Source organism: Alosa pseudoharengus, unplaced genomic scaffold (genome assembly GCF_046254945.1).
Source record: "Alosa pseudoharengus isolate Yale_2024_CS ecotype anadromous, Long Island Sound unplaced genomic scaffold, YU_APseudo_1.1 YU_APseudo_1.1_scf_9, whole genome shotgun sequence".
Classification (NCBI taxonomy): domain Eukaryota; kingdom Metazoa; phylum Chordata; class Actinopteri; order Clupeiformes; family Clupeidae; genus Alosa; species Alosa pseudoharengus.
Window position 1 is genome coordinate 41,685,117 of NW_027468881.1, and position 18,315 is coordinate 41,703,431.

Below are 18,315 nucleotides of genomic sequence, written 5' to 3' on the forward strand. Positions count from 1 at the left end.
ATATTAACTGCAGACACATAGTGGAGAGTTGATTTGGTTTATACCAGACAATTTAGGTACTGTAGGCCTAACTAGGCTATTTAATCATGTAGTCTATGTTTGGATCATAGGCATGATGATTCATTCATGGCTTCATAAAATATCAACATCATGTTGCTTTTAGAGTATTCTACCATTGGCCCAAGTAGTGTAAAATAAATCTAAAAAAATTAGTAGAATTGCACATAGCACATAGCAAGAAGCTGGTCTGAGGGCAGATCTGGCGTTGTGCTCATCTCACAGTTTTGACAATTTTAATCAAACAATATTTTGAAAACAATCAATGGTATTATCTTAATATTCTGGCAAGTTTAAAATATGATGGTGGAAAGTGGGCCAGAGGTGGCGATCCGATATCTGGAAATCTGATCTCACTATGGGTTTGTGTTCACAATTTGGTCCCCCTCACTTTCAAAATATCTCCTGCGCCCCTGATTAGGCCAGTGAATTAGCTAGCAGTCTGGGGCTCACTGCATCAAGGAAAGGAGCTTTCCTAGCTAGGAGTCTGGATCGGCCATTTACCTTGCTCATGACCTTAGAGGCTATGCTCCCCCCATCTAGGTTGCTGTCTAAACAGCATCCTAAATAGGTCACTGAGGGCTTGGCCAGGAAGAGCTGCCCACCAAGGCTGATACTGGACAACTCTTTCTTATACAGTCTTGGCTTAGAGCCAAACACTATGAATTCAGTTTTGGTCACATGAAGAGACTATTTATTGTCTAATAGCACTAAAGATCACCATCATCAGGTCTGTTTTTACAGTTAGGGTTAGGGCCATCTGAAGCACTAAAGATCCCCGTCATCAAATATTGTTTTCAGCCCTGTGCCTTTCGTACAATGATTTCTCTAGATTCTCTGAATATTTGAATCATATTATGAACTATAGATGGTGAAATCACAAAATTCAATTCAATGACTTCTCTAGATTTTCTGAATATTTGAATCATATTATGAACTATAGATGGTGAAAACACAAAATGCAATTAAATGATTTCTCTAGATTCTAGATTCTCTCTCTTTCTAGATTGAGGAGAGTAATTCTTATATTGTTGCAGGTTATAGGTCTAGGGCCATTTTTGACTCCAAAATCTTCACAATCCTCTCGTTAGTCTTCTCCCTCCAGCTAAATGCAAAATATCAACTCTGAAAATGGATCTAAGCCAGAACAAGGAAGAGGCTTGTGACAGGTTGATGTACCACCCATGAATGTGAGGGTATGGAACTTGGGAGAAAATGCCCCATATCTGTGAATGTGAGGGTATGGAACTTGGGAGAAAATGCCCCATATCTGTGAATGTGAGGGTATGAGACTTGGGAGAAAATGCCCCATATCTGTGAATGTGAGGGTATGGGACTTGGGAGAAAATGCCCCATATCTGTGAATGTGAGGGTATGGGAATTAGGAGAAAATGCCCCATATCTGTGAATGTGAGGGTATGGTACTTGGGAGAAAATGCCCCATGTTTGTATACATATATCAAAGCAAGAGGAGCTATTTTTGTTTATGTCGACATCTAAACATGTGTTGGCCCTCAGTAGGAATCCTTAGAGGCTGGGAACCACAAATATCTCAATAGATATTCAAAATATCTTCCCCTGGTAGTTTCTGTTTGGTGTAATGACAAGATCTTTGTTTGAACCCATGTGGTCATGGTTACTGTCTCCGTGGTTTTGATATGGAATGTGCGGCTGATTCCACCCGCACCCAAAACAGAGAAATGACCCTTGTTCCTCCCAGCATTCCTTGCATCACAACTTGGGCCTAGGGGGCTGCGCTAACTTTGTACTTTTAACAGCTGTGTGTGTGTGTTACATTTGTCATGAAAAATGTCATGTGTCTAAAAACATGGCATGATATGTGTGAAAAGACCACACTAAGAGTAAAGACACATCCTGCCTGCCCCATTACTGAAAAGGTGCTGTTTCCCGACTCGTGCATTCATGATGAGGTCAAGGGAAATCCCTACTCATGTGCATTCATGATGAGGTCAAGGGAAATCCCTACTCATGTGGTGCATTCATGATGAGGTCAAGGGAAATCCCTACTCATGTGAGGTCATGATGAGGTCAAGGGAAATGTGCCAACCATGGGGGCAGATGTGTGTGGGCAGGGGCGCAGATACCCATTTTTTGAGGGGTATGCAACAACAAATTGGCGCACACACAACTAAAGTAAAAGAAAAGGCCAATCATTTACACTATTAGTGTAAATTATTATTTTTTAAGAAATTCTGCCAATTTGAACTTGAAGTATTGTTAAATGGTGCATTGTCACTTTAAGAGAGTCTAAACAGTTCTCATAACGTCCTTTTGCCAGCTGTTGCTCACAAAGGATAAGGCTGGCCAACTCTAGCCTTTCTTTGCCACATTATCAGCACAAAATTAAGCTATTAATATTAGGATTGTTAGGAAATGGAAACATGTAATGAGTTGTTGCTAGCGTGACATTTCTGTTTGTAGTTTGCCATTAAAAGTTCAGTATGAGCATGGTAGCCACCTAGCTATCTTACTGTAATGGAATAGGCTATGTTTCAATCGGCATATGCTTAGCAAACGCTAGTTAGTCTGTTAACATGAATATTTGCAAGCCTCCAAGCACAGACGTCACACTTTAAATCCTACTTGTTGCTTTTCACCATCCACTTATTTAACTACTGTCGCATCCCTTGACATGCCATCTCATTTGCCCTCTTTCTTTTTTTATGTTTAGCCCCCAACAGTTTTTTTGCTGTATCCATCTTTTTCCATAGACGGCAACTCACTACTCATACCTGCTCACTCAGCGCTCACGGCGCCCCCACTCCCTCTTCTATGTCAAACTTCTATGATGGAATCTTATGAGATAGGGCGCCTACTCTAGCCTGTTAGTCCTCTAAAATGTTATTTAACATTGAGGAAATGCAGAAATGATTTAGAAACGTACAACAGTAGCTACATATAGAATAAACCAAATATATTATTATTACAGTGCATGAAAATGCACTGTACTGTTCTTCCTAGGCAACTTCTTCTTATTATTACAGTGCATGAAAATGCACTGTACTGTTCTTCCTAGGCAACTTCTTCTTCTTCTTATTACAGTGCATGAAAATGCACTGTACTGTTCTTCCTAGGCAACTTCTTCTTATTATTATTACAGTGCATGAAAATGCACTGTACTGTTCTTCCTAGGCAACTTCTTATTATTATTATTACAGTGCATGAAAATGCACTGTACTGTTCTTCCTAGGCTTCTTCTTCTTCTTATTATTATTATTATTCCGCTTACCACTTTTTCTAGACGCAATTTCTCTTGAACAGTTTAACTTAGAAACTTCATTCAAACTTTGTAACGTAGGTCTTCAAACAGATCGGGTTGCTATCTCTTTTCAACTTTGAAACTTTTATACTTTTTAAACTATTAAAGAAAAACTTTTTAAAAATCCCCATAGACTTAACATTGCCGATTATGACATCATAATACGGCCATTAAGCAATTAGAATCCTATGGCAGGTGTTCAGGCCACCTGGATCTCAACTGCCAGTCTCAGGCTTTAAGCATACAAACTGGCCCTATTAAGACTACACATCCTGTTAAACTGCTTCCTCTGCCAAAAACTGTTTCAAAATAAAAGTCCTCACTACAATATTTCACTGTTAAACAATTTAACCCTTTAAACTACTGAACTTTTTAACTGTTTAGCCATTGTAACTGTTACTTGTCATCAACTATGACTCCTACCCACTGTAGCTAGTTAGCATGGTTAGCATAGTTAGCATGTTAGCATGCTAACATGTTAGCATGCTAGTTAGCATTTTTAGCAAAATTACTAAAAATGATTAGCTAAGTTAGCTAAGTCACATGGTTAGCATGCTAGCATGTTAGCATGCTAGTTAGCATTTTTAGCAAAACTGCTAAAAATAATTAGCTAAGTTAGCTAAGTCACATGGTTAACGTAGTTAGCATGCTAGCATGTTAGCATGTTAGTTAGCATTTTTAGCAAAACTGTTAAAAATGATTAGCTAAGTTAGCTAAGTAACATGGTTAGCATAGTTAGCATGCTAATATGTTAGCATGCTAGTTAGCATTTTTAGCAAAACTACTAAAATGATTAGCTAGGTTAGCTAAGTAACATGGTTAGCGTAGTTAGTATGCTAGCATAGTTAGCATGCTAGTTAGCATTTTTAGCAAAACTGTTAAAATGATTAGCTAGGTTAGCTAAGTAACATGGTTAGCATAGTTAGCATACTAGTTAGTATAGTTAGCATAACTGCTAAAATTATTAGCTAAGTTAGCTAAGTAACATGGTTAACATAGTTAGCATGCTAACATTGTTAGCATAGTTAGCATGTTTAGCAAAACTGCTAGAAAATGTTAGTTAAGTTAGCTAAGTAGCATGGTTAGCATGCTAACATTGCTAGCACTGCTATAAAACATTAGCTAAGTAGCATGGTTAGCATAGTTAAAAATCTTAGCATAACTGCTAGCAAACATTAGAGCCATTCCAACTTTCAGTTATCGTCAAATATCTACCTATACACAGATATTAAACTATTTGAATATCAACATTCATTCAACTTCCAGTCTGTCAACAACTTTTAAACTATTTACCTTCAACTTTTAAACTGTCTACTTTTAAACTATAATTAAACTATCTATTAAACTAGCTGTCTATCAACAACTTTTAAACTATCTACTGTCTATCAACAACTTTTAAACTATCTACATTCAACTTTTAAACAGTCTACTTTTAAACTATCAACTTTTATTAAGCTATGCAACCACCATGTCTATCCTAGCATCACCGTAGTAACCATCTCTTTATTATCTGTTTTAACTATACATGATATTTTACATCACAACTTTAGCATTTTCATGCACTGGTAATTCCTTGGAATTGCATTTCTAGTTATTATTATTATTACCATCGCTTTGGCGCCCCCACGGTGCTGCGCCCCTATGCGCCGCATATAGCGCATACCCACTTTTTGCGCCACTGGTGCTGGGGGAGATGTGTGCCGAGCGATTGATTGTTACTCCCATGTGATTAAGCTCACCTCTGATTGGTACTCCCATGTGATTAAGCTCACCTCTATGTGATTAAGCTCACCTCTGATTGGTACTCCCATGTGATTAAAGGAACACCCCACCCAAAATCAGTAGTGATATATGTTCTTACCGTAACTTTTACGAGTTGAGTCGTACCTCTCCCGCGTCGGTAGGTGCACTCAAACGCTCTGTCGCGCGGCGCGAATGTGTTAGCATGTTGCTATGCTAGCGGGCTCTGCCGTGGCCATAGAGAGAGGCACATAGCAGTATTCAAACACCTCCACGTTTTACCTACTTAAATACAGTTGCACGAGTAGTTGATGAAAAATGTTAGGGCACACAACATGAAACGTGACGATTTTCCAAGCGAATAAACATGAGAACTACAATGTGTGGCGCAATAGCACTTGGGAGTACTTCGACCTAGCGTGGTAATATTATTAACACCTAATTGTAGATCCTATCCACCACAGAGTTTAGAATCCATGCTGGATCGACCCTCAGCCTCTCCCTCCCCTCTGAGCGAGAGAGAGGCACACACACTAGAGATGCGCTGATGGGCTATTATTTCAACCATAACTGCATAGCAAAACTTATCATCCATCAGCCATCCATCAGCACCAAAGTTTGTTGACCAATTTTCAAAACTGCACCTGCCCACCATCCGCTGGTTGTTTTAATGTAGGCTATATGGGTGATGCAGCGCTGCTGACGTGAGGCTAGAAAGCCCTTGCCTGTTCTAGAAAGACTGATCTAATGCAGCAAATATATTAAAAGGCAAAAGTCGTACATTGGCTAGGCCTATCCCCAGAATATCAGCAGCAAACTCAGTCTCTGTCGCGCAAAACAGTCTCCAAATAAAACGCACATCGGCCTGTTGCCTATTCTGCCAGCTTGTGACAATATATCGTCCAAAATGCTTGATTGCATTGCATTCTCCACATTTTTAGCTACATTTTCATGTACCACATCAGCATTTTTGTTCAGTGAATCTTTTGTAAATTGCTTTACAATTACCGTCGGGCCCTTGTCAGCAGACTTCGGCTTGCCTCTTGCCATATTCACTCCTTGTCTTCCGATGTCATTTCTGAGTCATCTACAGATGTTTACACACATTCACCTCCCTAAATAGAACCAACTTGACGTTGACTTCAACCTGTGTTATATCCTAGATGAGACTGCCTGGGTTATTTTGTTTAGATATTAGCCTATATATAAAACACATAATTGTAGCCTACCATTCAGGGAATAGGCATTTAAAAGAGAGACAGAGAGTGATATGACTAAGAAATGACATCGGGCGATGGCAGTGCGAGATGTTCAGAACGTAAGAGCTAAAACTTCTACAAACTCACTAACATCCACAGCGGAAAAAGAAGGTAAGAAAAATAGTCGGAAAACTTAGATGTGTAAGGCAAGCAAGCAAGTTTGGCGGTTGTTACTAAAAATGTGAACATGCACGTTGCATTATTGTGCGGTGGACTTCTAGAATGAATGGAGTCGGAGTTTCTTTAATATCGAGGCGTCATATTTGTCCGATGGCCTGCTATAAAATGAATTGCGATGTCTGTCTGAAAAAGACGCGCTCGTGCAGTCAAAATGAATGGGAGTCTTCAGAACAGGCTTGTCAGTCAACCTGACAACAGTGTGTAAAGTAGCCTATAATGTGAATGACTTGTTATTTTATCAAGGATTTCTTTCTTTTTGCAAAAAATAAAGTACAATAGGCATTAATTAGGCCAGGAGCATGCTGAAATTATGTGGCAAATTGTGTTTTTTATTACAATGCTAAAATTGTAAAAGGACGTGACCGAAGCTGAGGCAAGCCAGGCAATAGGCCTATAGGCCCGACGGTAATTGTAAAGCAATTTACAAAAGATTCACTGAACAAAAATGCTGATGTGGTACATGAAAATGTAGCTAAAAATGTGGAGAATGCAATGCAATCAAGCATTTTGGACGATATATTGTCACAAGCTGGCAGAATAGGCAACAGGCCGATGTGCGTTTTATTTGGAGACTGTTTTGCGCGACAGAGACTGAGTTTGCTGCTGATATTCTGGGGATAGGCCTAGCCAATGTACGACTTTTGCCTTTTAATATATTTGCTGCATTAGATCAGTCTTTCTAGAACAGGCAAGGGCTTTCTAGCCTCACGTCAGCAGCGCTGCATCACCCATATAGCCTACATTAAAACAACCAGCGGATGGTGGGCAGGTGCAGTTTTGAAAATTGGTCAACAAACTTTGGTGCTGATGGATGGCTGATGGATGATAAGTTTTGCTATGCAGTTATGGTTGAAATAATAGCCCATCAGCGCACCTCTAGTGTGTGTGCCTCTCTCTCGCTCAGAGGGGAGGGAGAGGCTGAGGGTCGATCCAGCATGGATTCTAAACTCTGTGGTGGATAGGATCTACAATTAGGTGTTAATAATATTACCACGCTAGGTCGAAGTACTCCCAAGTGCTATTGCGCCACACATTGTAGTTCTCATGTTTATTCGCTTGGAAAATCGTCACGTTTCATGTTGTGTGCCCTAACATTTTTCATCAACTACTCGTGCAACTGTATTTAAGTAGGTAAAACGTGGAGGTGTTTGAATACTGCTATGTGCCTCTCTCTACGGCCATGGCAGAGCCCGCTAGCATAGCAACATGCTAACACATTCGCGCCGCGCGACAGAGCGTTTGAGTGCACCTACCGACGCGGGAGAGGTACGACTCAACTCGTGAAAGTTACGGTAAGAACATATATCACTACTGATTTTGGGTGGCGTGTTCCTTTAAGCGCACCTCTGATTGGTACTCCTATGTGATTAAGCACACCTCTGATTGGTACTCCCATGTGATTAAGCGCACATCTGTTTTGCAATGAAAAACGCCCACTTTTTAAAAGCATGAGTTTTAAAACCCAGATTCCGGTTGAATAGGTGAACAGGAGGAAGCCAGAAATATTCTGAGCATCTGTATCATGTTAGAAGCCTCATTAAACCTACTTACTGACTGCCTGCTACACTACTGCATTTGTTTGCTATAGTACTGTTTTTTGAGTGGTGTAAAATGAACCCTGTCTACATTCTCTTGGTTTAATGACACATTTTCAGACTGCATATCTGTTTCCTGATTGCAAAACCTCTGGTTCCTTGGTGTCCTTTATTTCACATGATGAAATGATTTCAATTGTTGGCACCGCAAATTACAGTTAGAGTGTGGAGATGTGTACTTGAAATGAAAAGGCAAAACACATACACTCTGCAGACTAGTCACGTTGTGCTTAAAGCATGCATTCTCTGCAGACTAGTCAAGGCAATGTTTACGTTGCTCACTAATACAGATATTCAGGTCCATCTGCTCCAGTAATTCTTAATTCTCCAGTAACTTTAGACATGCAAAAAATGACACCAGAATCAAACTAGTTTGTTTAAGACTCGTCAAGTATTTCATTACTTTAGCGTATTTTGTCATTTGTATTTTGCAATAAGATGTAGTTTACAGCAAAAGACTTTGAGGGATTGTATTTTGAGTATTTCTGTAAATCTCAAATAAACCAAAATGCATCAGTTAAATATACTACTTATAACCATGACAACCGTAAGGCTATGCTTATCATCATAGTCAAATATTTTGCCATATTTTCTGATGTTGACAATGGCAATGTCCAGGTTAGATGCATGAAAATCATGTAACACACCCTGTAGACCGACCTCAGTGTTTATAAAAAACAAATGTACCTGCTCCTCCCTTGTGAGTTCATAGTTAGTATTATAGGGTAATGTAACTGGCACAGTTGGTGCTATGGTGTTGGCACAGTTGGTGCTATGGGGTAATGTAACTGCCACAGGTGGTGCTATGGGGTAATGTAACTGGCACAGGTGGTGTTATGGGGTAATGTAACCGGCACAGTTGGTGCTATGGGATAATGTAACTGGCACAGTTGGTGCTATGGGGTACTGTAACCCTAACCCAAACATGTCACATTTGTTTGAAATCAAATATTAGTGTAAGGTCTTTATATAATATTGCTTTTATTTCACATCTTACTTGTATTTATTTTGCATCTTACTAACTCTTACTTCATTACTCAATGTGGCTTATTTGCTCCATGGACTTTTAAAACAGACCAGTCTACCCATAGAATTATTCTGTGGAGTGTCACTAGTCCCCTCAGAGGAAGACTAAAAGACTATTATGTTTAAATGACTAATTACTTGTATTTTAACGAAATACATTTTTCACATCCGTATTTTGTATTCTGTTACAAATTATCAGCCGTTATGAAGTTATTAGGCCATATTGTAACGCTTATCGGGCATCTATTTCGGTAGAAATGCGTGTGCGCAAGGTTTCACGACACCAACCTTGCGAGATCACAACACATGATTGGCACAATGTCTTCACAACACACCACATGATTGGCTCAATGTATTTTACAACACACCACTTGATTGGCTCAATGTATTCACATGTCAACGTTTTGCCGCGGAAGGGTTGTGATATGTGTAGACAACTGCCATATTGGCGTTACAAACTAACCCCATGCATTACTATGGATGATTTTTTGAGTGCTGCATCTCCTCATTAGAAAGTCTCTGGTTGTGCTGACAGTATGAGCAGCAGCGGAAGAAAAGTCTCAACACTGCTTTACTGGAGGGACATCTAGTGGACATGTGCAAACGAAGGCGCTATCCGATCCACTCCTAATGTAATGAGAATGTTGCTCTTTGTTGCCTAGGAACGGGGACACGGTGAGAGAAGACTTTCCCCTCTGAAGACCAACGAGGAGTATGGACAACACATGGACATTTTCATTAATTAACCTCTTATATACCTTTTGATGAAGTTTCCATTATTTAATCTTTTTCATCTCTTTTTTTTACACTGTAACAGTCAATTAATAGTGACAGCTGGTGTTAGCCCAGTGTTAGCATTGTTAACACTGTCCCATATTTAAGATATCCATGACAGCTGGTGTTAGCCCAGTGTTGGTCTAACGTTGTCCCAGTGTTGGTCTAACATTGTTCCAGTGTTGGTCTAACGTTGTCCCATATTTAAGATATCCATGGCTCTCTTTAGATCAGTGTTGGTCTAACGTTGTCCCAGTGTTGGTCTAACGTTGTCCCAGTGTTGGTCTAATGTTGTCCCAGTGTTGGTCTAACATTGTCCCAGTGTTGGTCTAACGTTGTCCCATATTTAAGATATCCATGACTCTCTTTAGATTAGTGTTTCTCAACCTTTTTTCAATCGTGGCACCCTTTACATGAATAAAACATCTCAAGGTAACCCAAACTTTTAAAAAAAAAAATTTATGTGGATTATCATTAGAATACACACACTGTCTCTGAAGACCAACAAACGCATAACGCATGTAGCATACTACAACACACACGCGCACACACACACACACACAGGAGTGTGACTTGGGCCTGGGACAATGCACACAACCTCTCTATTCTCGCAGGAATGGATGACTGACACACATAGCTCCTGGTCCACAGCTCTCATATAGAGTAGTAGTAGTGTAGTAGGCTGCTACAACATGGTCAGGCCAGTAGTGTAGTATTAGTGTAGTAGTAGTGTAGTAGGCTGCTACAACATGGTCAGGCCAGTAGTGTAGTAGTAGTGTAGTAGTAGTGTAGTAGGCTGCTACAACATGGTCAGGCCAGTAGTGTAGTATTAGTGTAGTAGTAGAGTAGTAGTAGTGTAGTAGGCTGCTACAACATCAGGTCAGTCTTTGATCAGGTCTTTGAATTTCCCCTAGGATCAATAAAGTATCTATCTATCTAGTGTAGGGTGCTACAACATCAGGCCAGTAGTGTAGTAGGCTGCTACAACATAATAATAATAATAAATTTTATTTGTTACATAGCGCCTTTCAAGTCACCCAAGGTCGCTTTACACACTAGACATTGAGACAAAATGCCAGACGGAGCGGCGTAGTCGCCAGCGTTCCCGTGACATCAAGACAAACAAACAAATTTACAAAAGACGCACAAGACAAAAGATGCCTGATGGAGCGGCGTAATCGCCAGCGTACCCGAGACACCTAACGGTAGACATACAAGACAGACAACAAATAAAAATTAACAAGTAATAAAATAAATAAATAAATAAGAAATTAAAGAAGGTCCGTGTTAACTTAACGTTAGTCCCACTCAGTCCAATGGCAATGATATGTACAGCTGTGTCTTCAGACCAAACCGGAGGATTTAACGTTAACAGGCCTTCAATAAGTGATGTTAGTAGGCCCTAGGCTACTTGTAACAGTTAGACTGCAGTCTAGCTAGATCACTGGAAGCATAACCAAAGTTCCTGCTTTAGCCCTCTCTGGCATAACCGTCTGAAGTCGTATGCGATCTTGCAGATCAGCAACTCGGTGGACTTATGACAGCGACAGTTTGATGCTCCGAGAGATTGCAGTTCTTCAACGTAGTTTCAAACGTTAGAAGCACAATCCAGACTCCAGGCAAGGCAGATGGCAGCTCACAGGTCTGCAGCAGCTCGGCGGCCGCGGTAGATCTTTCGCAGAGTAGCATCTAGGTCCAACTGTCCCGAGAAATCTCCTCGACCAGACAGTGAAGCAAGCCATAGCAAGCTCCCAATGGACCAACTTTAACGACATCAGCCGACTTGGAAGCAGTAACGTTAAACTAAGAATAACACGAAAACTATCAAAAATAACGTAAATAAGTTAAATTAGCCATCTGAAAATATACTGTAATGAACTCCAGGTTCGCTAACTACGTTGTTGGTGCTTCATTTTATGTGTAGGGACCCTGAGCAAGCTACTGACGAGGTTTGATGCTGTTTTGAATAATATTACTGGTTAAAAAATGCTATTTGGGAAGCATTTCGCTCATGGCCCTTAGTTAATCCACTGTTTGCAATTTGGGGCTATCTCCACGGCTTATTTGATATGTTTTAATGCAGAAAAACACCATTGGGTCAATTTTCGCTGGAATTACACTTTGAAGACAAGTGTCTAGCCTAATAATTTAAATATCATGATGTATTCAAATGACTAAATATGTTTAGCTATTAGTAATTATGCAGATCATAAAAATACTACCAAGCTAATGTGCAGAGTAGGCTACCCTAACACCAAGCTAATGTGCAGAGTAGGCTACCCTAACACCAAGCTAATGTGCAGAGTAGGCTACCCCAACACCAAGGTAATGTGTGGCCCCCTATGATTTATCCTTTTTTGACCATTCAAACATGTAGATTTTTATTCACATAATTACTAGGTTGTTGCCTTTTCTATCCAGTAGGTGGCAGTCCAGGATAAGAAATAGAGCAGTTCAAGAAATTAAACTAAACAGTAGAAAAAACAAGTGTGAACGGAAATGTAGTGTGTGAAGTTATTGGAATGGAAATAATTGTAACCACTTTCAACAAATGTAGTCAATTTATTAAGGGAGCTAGTCAGTTAGTTAGTCGGTCATAGGGTAGGCTCAGCAAAACATTAGCAAAGTTAACTTTTGACTGTGAAAGTTATTAGGGAAGTACGGTTTAAGTTTAAATTAATTTGTGCGTAGTGCCGGTGTCATTAATTTCTTTCACATGTCTTAGAACATAAATAAATGCATCCATAGTCTAGTGTAGTCAGATATGAGCTACACGTCGCTTAGAAATCATGTGAAGCCTACAGTAGATGTGCACTAAATGCAAATGTGCGATTTGATGCAGGCAAAAGAACCGGGACGAATGAGATAGTTTTTAATTAAACGTAATTTACAGAGACATTGTAAAACACTGAAAGCTAATATTTTGTCACTAGCAACCTATCTGTCGTCTGTCAAATACAGTCGCATTTTCGGCTCTGAACGAAACCGTTTAGGAGTTATTTAAGCAGAAGTAAGCTATACACTTCCCACAACTTCAATATTTGACAACATATCATGAATTACGATTACCAATTAGATTAGATTCAACGTTATTGTCATTTAGCAGAGTACAGGTAAGTAAGTAAGTATATACTCTTTTGATCCCTTGAGGGAAATTTGGTCTCTGCATTCGGGCTGGGCGATAAAACGATAGCGATATGTATCGCAATAGACATGTAATCGATATCAATAAAAATGCATTCGATAGAACATTCGATAATTAAAAGCAACACACACCTCCCGCCTACTGTCCATAAATAAATAGGCTATATATCTTGCTAGTATGTGCAACTCTACCAGAGTAGACGATAGAAGTAGGCCTACCTCAACACAGACTCTCAATGAGTCCTTGCCCCGTGCGCGCTCTCTCTCTCTCTAGGTGCATCTCTCCTCAGCATGCGCATGTAATCCAAACATTCACAATCGTACAAGACGACTGAATTGCTATTAAATCCGGTTAGCATCATTAGCACGCTGCACGAATTTGTTCAAAACTGTTGCATTCAAATTGACTGCTAAATTCTAATCAACTCAATCCTGATGCAAATGGAAAAGTATTTTCCAAGACTCAAACGGGCCTGTCCCAAGGAGAAAAATTAGCCTATTCATTTGAAACTTAAACACACGTGGGGAAACTGAACAGTCTAACCAGTAGACTTACTATGATAAACTAGCAAATTACTTTGTTTACAATATTTCCAGGCTTCAACCAGTGCTGCTCATTCAGACTTATGTGCACAATTATTTATTTAAGTGTTTTTCATGATTGTGTTGCTATTTCTTTTCCCTGTTTGCTTTGATTGATAACTGAGGTGATTCAAATCAGAGGAAGGTTAAGTTTAAAATAAAAGTGTTTAAATGTAACTTTTTTCCCTTCTGGGGCCGTATTCACAAAGAATTTTAAGGCTAAAAGTAGCTCCTAAGTGGCGAATTTAGGAGCAACTCCTAAAAATAATGGGCGTGTCACTAATTTTTTTTACTAAAAGTAATTCACAAAGCATTTTAGACCTAAAAGTAGCACCTAAGTCTGGGACAGCTTAAAAGAAGTCAAGAGGACTCCTAACTCACTAAGACCTATTCACAAACAGCTTTTTGCGGCATTTCACGTCGCGATGTTTTGAAATATGCGGCAACAGGAGCTTCCAATCGCGAGGGAACAATTTTGCATTCATAAGGGACGCAATAACGCCACCAACAACAACCAAAACTACTCATTGTTAACATGTAAATTAAATGTAACGTTTCATTGTGAATCAAATTAAAATGTTCTCCTCTTTGCAAACGTAGGCATATGGTGACAGATTAATTTAATAATGTTGCAATGATACTGCATCAATCCGTAGGCCTATGTTTCATTAGGCTACTAGGCTATTTGTTTTGCCTTACTCTTTATTCATTTAGGTTAGGCCTTTTTATTCAGTTATTCATCATCTTCCGTCCTTCGCACTACTTGTGTAGCGCACGCATTCTCAGACCTGTCACCTGTCACTCATCATCGTAAGGGAGGTCATTCCCACGTTACAATCATCAGCCAATGAAGGTGGTCACTTCAGTCAAGCTCGTGCATGAGTAATGACGTCATCCATAGCAACGAAGACTCACTCTTAGTTTAGGAGTTGTCATTTTTCCTTACTAAGAGTAGGTCTGAAAGGCTTTGTGAATAACTTTTAAGAGAAAACTCCTAGCTAAAATCTTTTAGTGCGATTTAGGAGTACTCCTAGTGGTAAGATAAAAGTCTTTGTGAATACGGCCCCTGGTCCTCATCTGAAATAGATCAAATAAAAAAAATAAAAATCCATAATTATCGATATCGACTGATATGAAATACTTATATCGTGATACCGTTTTCAGCCATATCGCCCAGCCTTACTCTGCATTTATCCCAATCCGTGAATTAGTGAAACACACTCAGCACACAGTGAGATGAAGCACACACTAATCCCGGCGCAGTAAGCTGCCTGCATCAACAGCGGCGCTCAGGGAGCAGTGAGGGGTTAGGTGCCATGCTAGGGCACTTCAGCCGTGGCCTACTGGTCAGGGTTCGAATCGGCATCCCTCCAGTTACAAGTCCGAAGCGCTAACCAGTAGGCCACGGCTGCCCCAATAGGTACATAGCCAATGAAATGCAGTTGACATCCAACCAGAAGAGATTAATTATGTACAATAGTGTATATTTAGATAAATACAGGTTTTCCAGATGACATGTCATATATATATCAATGATCAAGATGTATATCCCCAACCGCGCACTGCGGTCTTCTGATGAGCGTCTGTTGTGTCGACCAGTCATAAACGCTAGGTCAAATTCAAGACTCTTCCTCAGTGGTTTCCATGTTGGTGGAATGAGTTACCCAGTGCTCTCCATTCCTGTTAGGCTCAGGAATACATTAAGACTAATTGTCAAAACAGTTTTGTTTATGGATGAATGCCGTGCAACCCTAGACGGTCCAGGGCCCAGTTTCTCGAAAGCATCTTAAGCCTAAGAGCGTCGTAAAGTCCCTCTTACGAACGTCTTAAGATTTGCCGACTGTTTCCCGAAACCATCGTAGCTTAAGAACGTCGTGAAAACACTCGTAGATCTACGAGTGCTCCAGAGTTCTCGTTACCGGCTAAGAGCGTTTTAACAGTACTTCTCACTGAGGTCACCAACAGGACATACAGAGGAATTACAACTTAGAATACATAATCCAATTTACGTTCCCTTTCTTTATTGTGTTTACCTGATGAATCAGATTTTAGCGTGCAAAGTAGCATAGCCTACATTTAATGGTCATAATAATGTGAGGAAAAGCGGACCAAAATGCAATCCAGTTATGAAACGAGACGTTGCCAGAATAGTTTGCCATTATCTTTGCTAAGTGAAGGCTATAATTTATTAGGCCTATGAAGTAAAAGCAGAGAAAGGAACATGTGGTTTAGTCTGTAGGCCTACTGCATCAAAATCTAAGCCTACACATTTCCTCACTTTCTTACTCGACTTCTTTCTTATCTTCAAACATGTTTTTAAGTGACACCGCGAAAAATTATTGCATGGTGCAACAATCTAATCTTAAAATAATTACAATTATTTATGTCTGTGTGTGGTAACCTAGCCTTGGGATGCTTACATGCAGATGTTAAAGTGTTTCTATTTTCGTATTGATGTGAATTAATGTGTAGATCCGAAGTTTAAATGGTAGGCCTATAGCTGTGACGTGCAGTCACCTGACATCACCATCAAATTAGAGGACATTTCAGAACTATTAACGTGGACAGCTCCCCTTAAGAGCATCTTAAGAGCAGTGCACGCGCGTTCACGCTACGAGCATGTTCGGGAAACAGTCGGAAAAACCAAACGAACGATCGTAAGATGAATCGTAGAAAACCCTCTTAGGAGCGTGTCTCCGTCGTTATCGGGAAACAGGGCCCTGATGGATGGAGTAATGGATGGTTGGTGAATGGGGTCCTATGTTAACAAGTAATTGGCCTGTTAAGATGTTTTTGATTGAAATAACTTTTGATTTAATTTATATGACCTAATGCTGCAAATTCAATATTTTGTTATTGTTATTAAATATTCAATATTTTAGTTCTTTACAACCTATAAAATGTCTTGAAACTCTGTTGTGCATAATAATTTGGAACAGTGCATTTTGAGTTTTTTATTTTTGAAAAAAATAAAAAAATACTGTTATCATTGGAAGGTTTGTTCAATAAAATTTGAATTATACTCTAATGGTTGTTGACTTGAAAATTATACTGACTGTCATTTGCATCAACTATTTAGGAAAATCTGAGAAAAATGTAATTTGCATAATAATTTGGAACGCAGTGTATACAGTGCGTACGGACAGTACTCACAGTGTTTCACTTTTTCCACATTTTATGTTGCAGCCTTTTTCCAAAATGGATTCAATTTATTTTTTTCTCTCAAAATTCTACAGCTAATACCCCATAATGACCAGTTTAAAAAGTTGTTTGAGATTTTTGGAAATTTATTAAAAATAAAAAACAAAGAATCACTTACATTCTGTTTCCATTGATCAGGAATATAAAAAATAAATATATTGTGTAGTTTTGGGTGTTACCAGTATTACAATATGCTTGGATACTGCAATAATGTTGAAAGACACCGGGCGTTTCAAGATCAGAACAATGAGTTTATTTGGCTACTACAGTTCTCAAGACAGTCATGTAACGCCGCTCAAAGTAATCTCTCCCCAAGACCGCGGGAGAGCCCTTTTTGTTCAGCCTGGCACGCCTCCTACAGGTACTCAACAGGACCAATTAGGGACGGCAGCGTCTGCGGGAAACTGAAAAACATAACAACCACCAGGGGAAGCAGACGAACCTGCAGAGTTCGCCACACCAGTGCAAAGGCAGTGATGAAACAGCGCAGGACCAAATGTAAACAGGTAAACAGTGCAGTGCAGGACCAAATGTAAACAGGTAAACAGCACAGTGCAGGACCAAATGTAAACAGGTAAACAGCACAGGACCAAAGGTAAACAGTGCAGCGCAGGACCAAATGTAAACAGGTAAACAGCACAGGACCAAAGGTAAACAGTGCAGCGCAGGACCAAATGTAAACAGGTAAACAGTGCAGTGCAGTCAATGTAGTTGTAACGGGAGTGTTTTGACCCCTTAAATATACTCTGCGTTGTGTTTTGTTGTTAAATTCATACATATCCATACAAGTCCATGTGACAACTGAATTGGATCTTATTTACAGAATTTATTGCTCAGTGTAACATGCGTGCAAGATGCACCATCCAAGGAGAGGGGGGGGGGGGCGGGGGCTGGCTGCCCCAAGTTAAAGTTCATTTTCCCCGGCCTGAGCCCCACGTCACTTTTACTCTAACCCCCCTAATCTCCTAACACAACTGTGGGAAAAATGAACAGAACAGAGAGACACAGATTATCAGAGAGACACAGATTATCAGAGAGACACAGAAATCATTTGTAAAAAAAAAAAAAAATACAGGAAGTAAAAAAAAAAAAAGTAGGTAAACCCTCAATGACAAGTAGCACAGGTAAGTGCAACGCAAAATCAGGACCACAGGTCCACCAGCTAAAAAGAGCTGTCCGGTGACGGGCTTGCTAGTCCCCAAACTAATCCTGGGTAAGGTGTCATCTACACCTCATAAACAGGGATACACTAAAACTGAACACAAAGTCTAGTACAATAGACTAAAAATACTGAAACTTCTCCCCCTTAAAGGGACACCAGGCAACGTGTTAATTAATCATCTTCGTAAGTCGGTATATGGTTAAATGACTCATTACGGGGCGAATGAAGGCTCTCTCGCCCGCCCCTACTGCCTGTAGGAAGAATATCCCACTTGCAAGTTCGGTGTATCCTACCCGCCGACCGAAGCAGGATCAG

General features: G+C 39.9%; 1 protein-coding gene across 1 annotated transcript in view; it reads left to right on the forward strand.

The window, feature by feature from the left end:
• LOC143115108 (sodium-dependent lysophosphatidylcholine symporter 1-like) overlaps positions 1-16,665 on the forward strand; it is a 55,258-nt gene extending 38,593 nt beyond the window's left edge. Inside the window, exon 14 of the mRNA XM_076276985.1 lies at positions 9,800-16,665. Coding sequence (XP_076133100.1) covers positions 9,800-9,836 — 37 coding nt within the window. The 3' untranslated portion in view covers positions 9,837-16,665. The remainder of the gene's footprint in view (positions 1-9,799) is intronic.
• Positions 16,666-18,315: the final 1,650 nt, after the last annotated feature.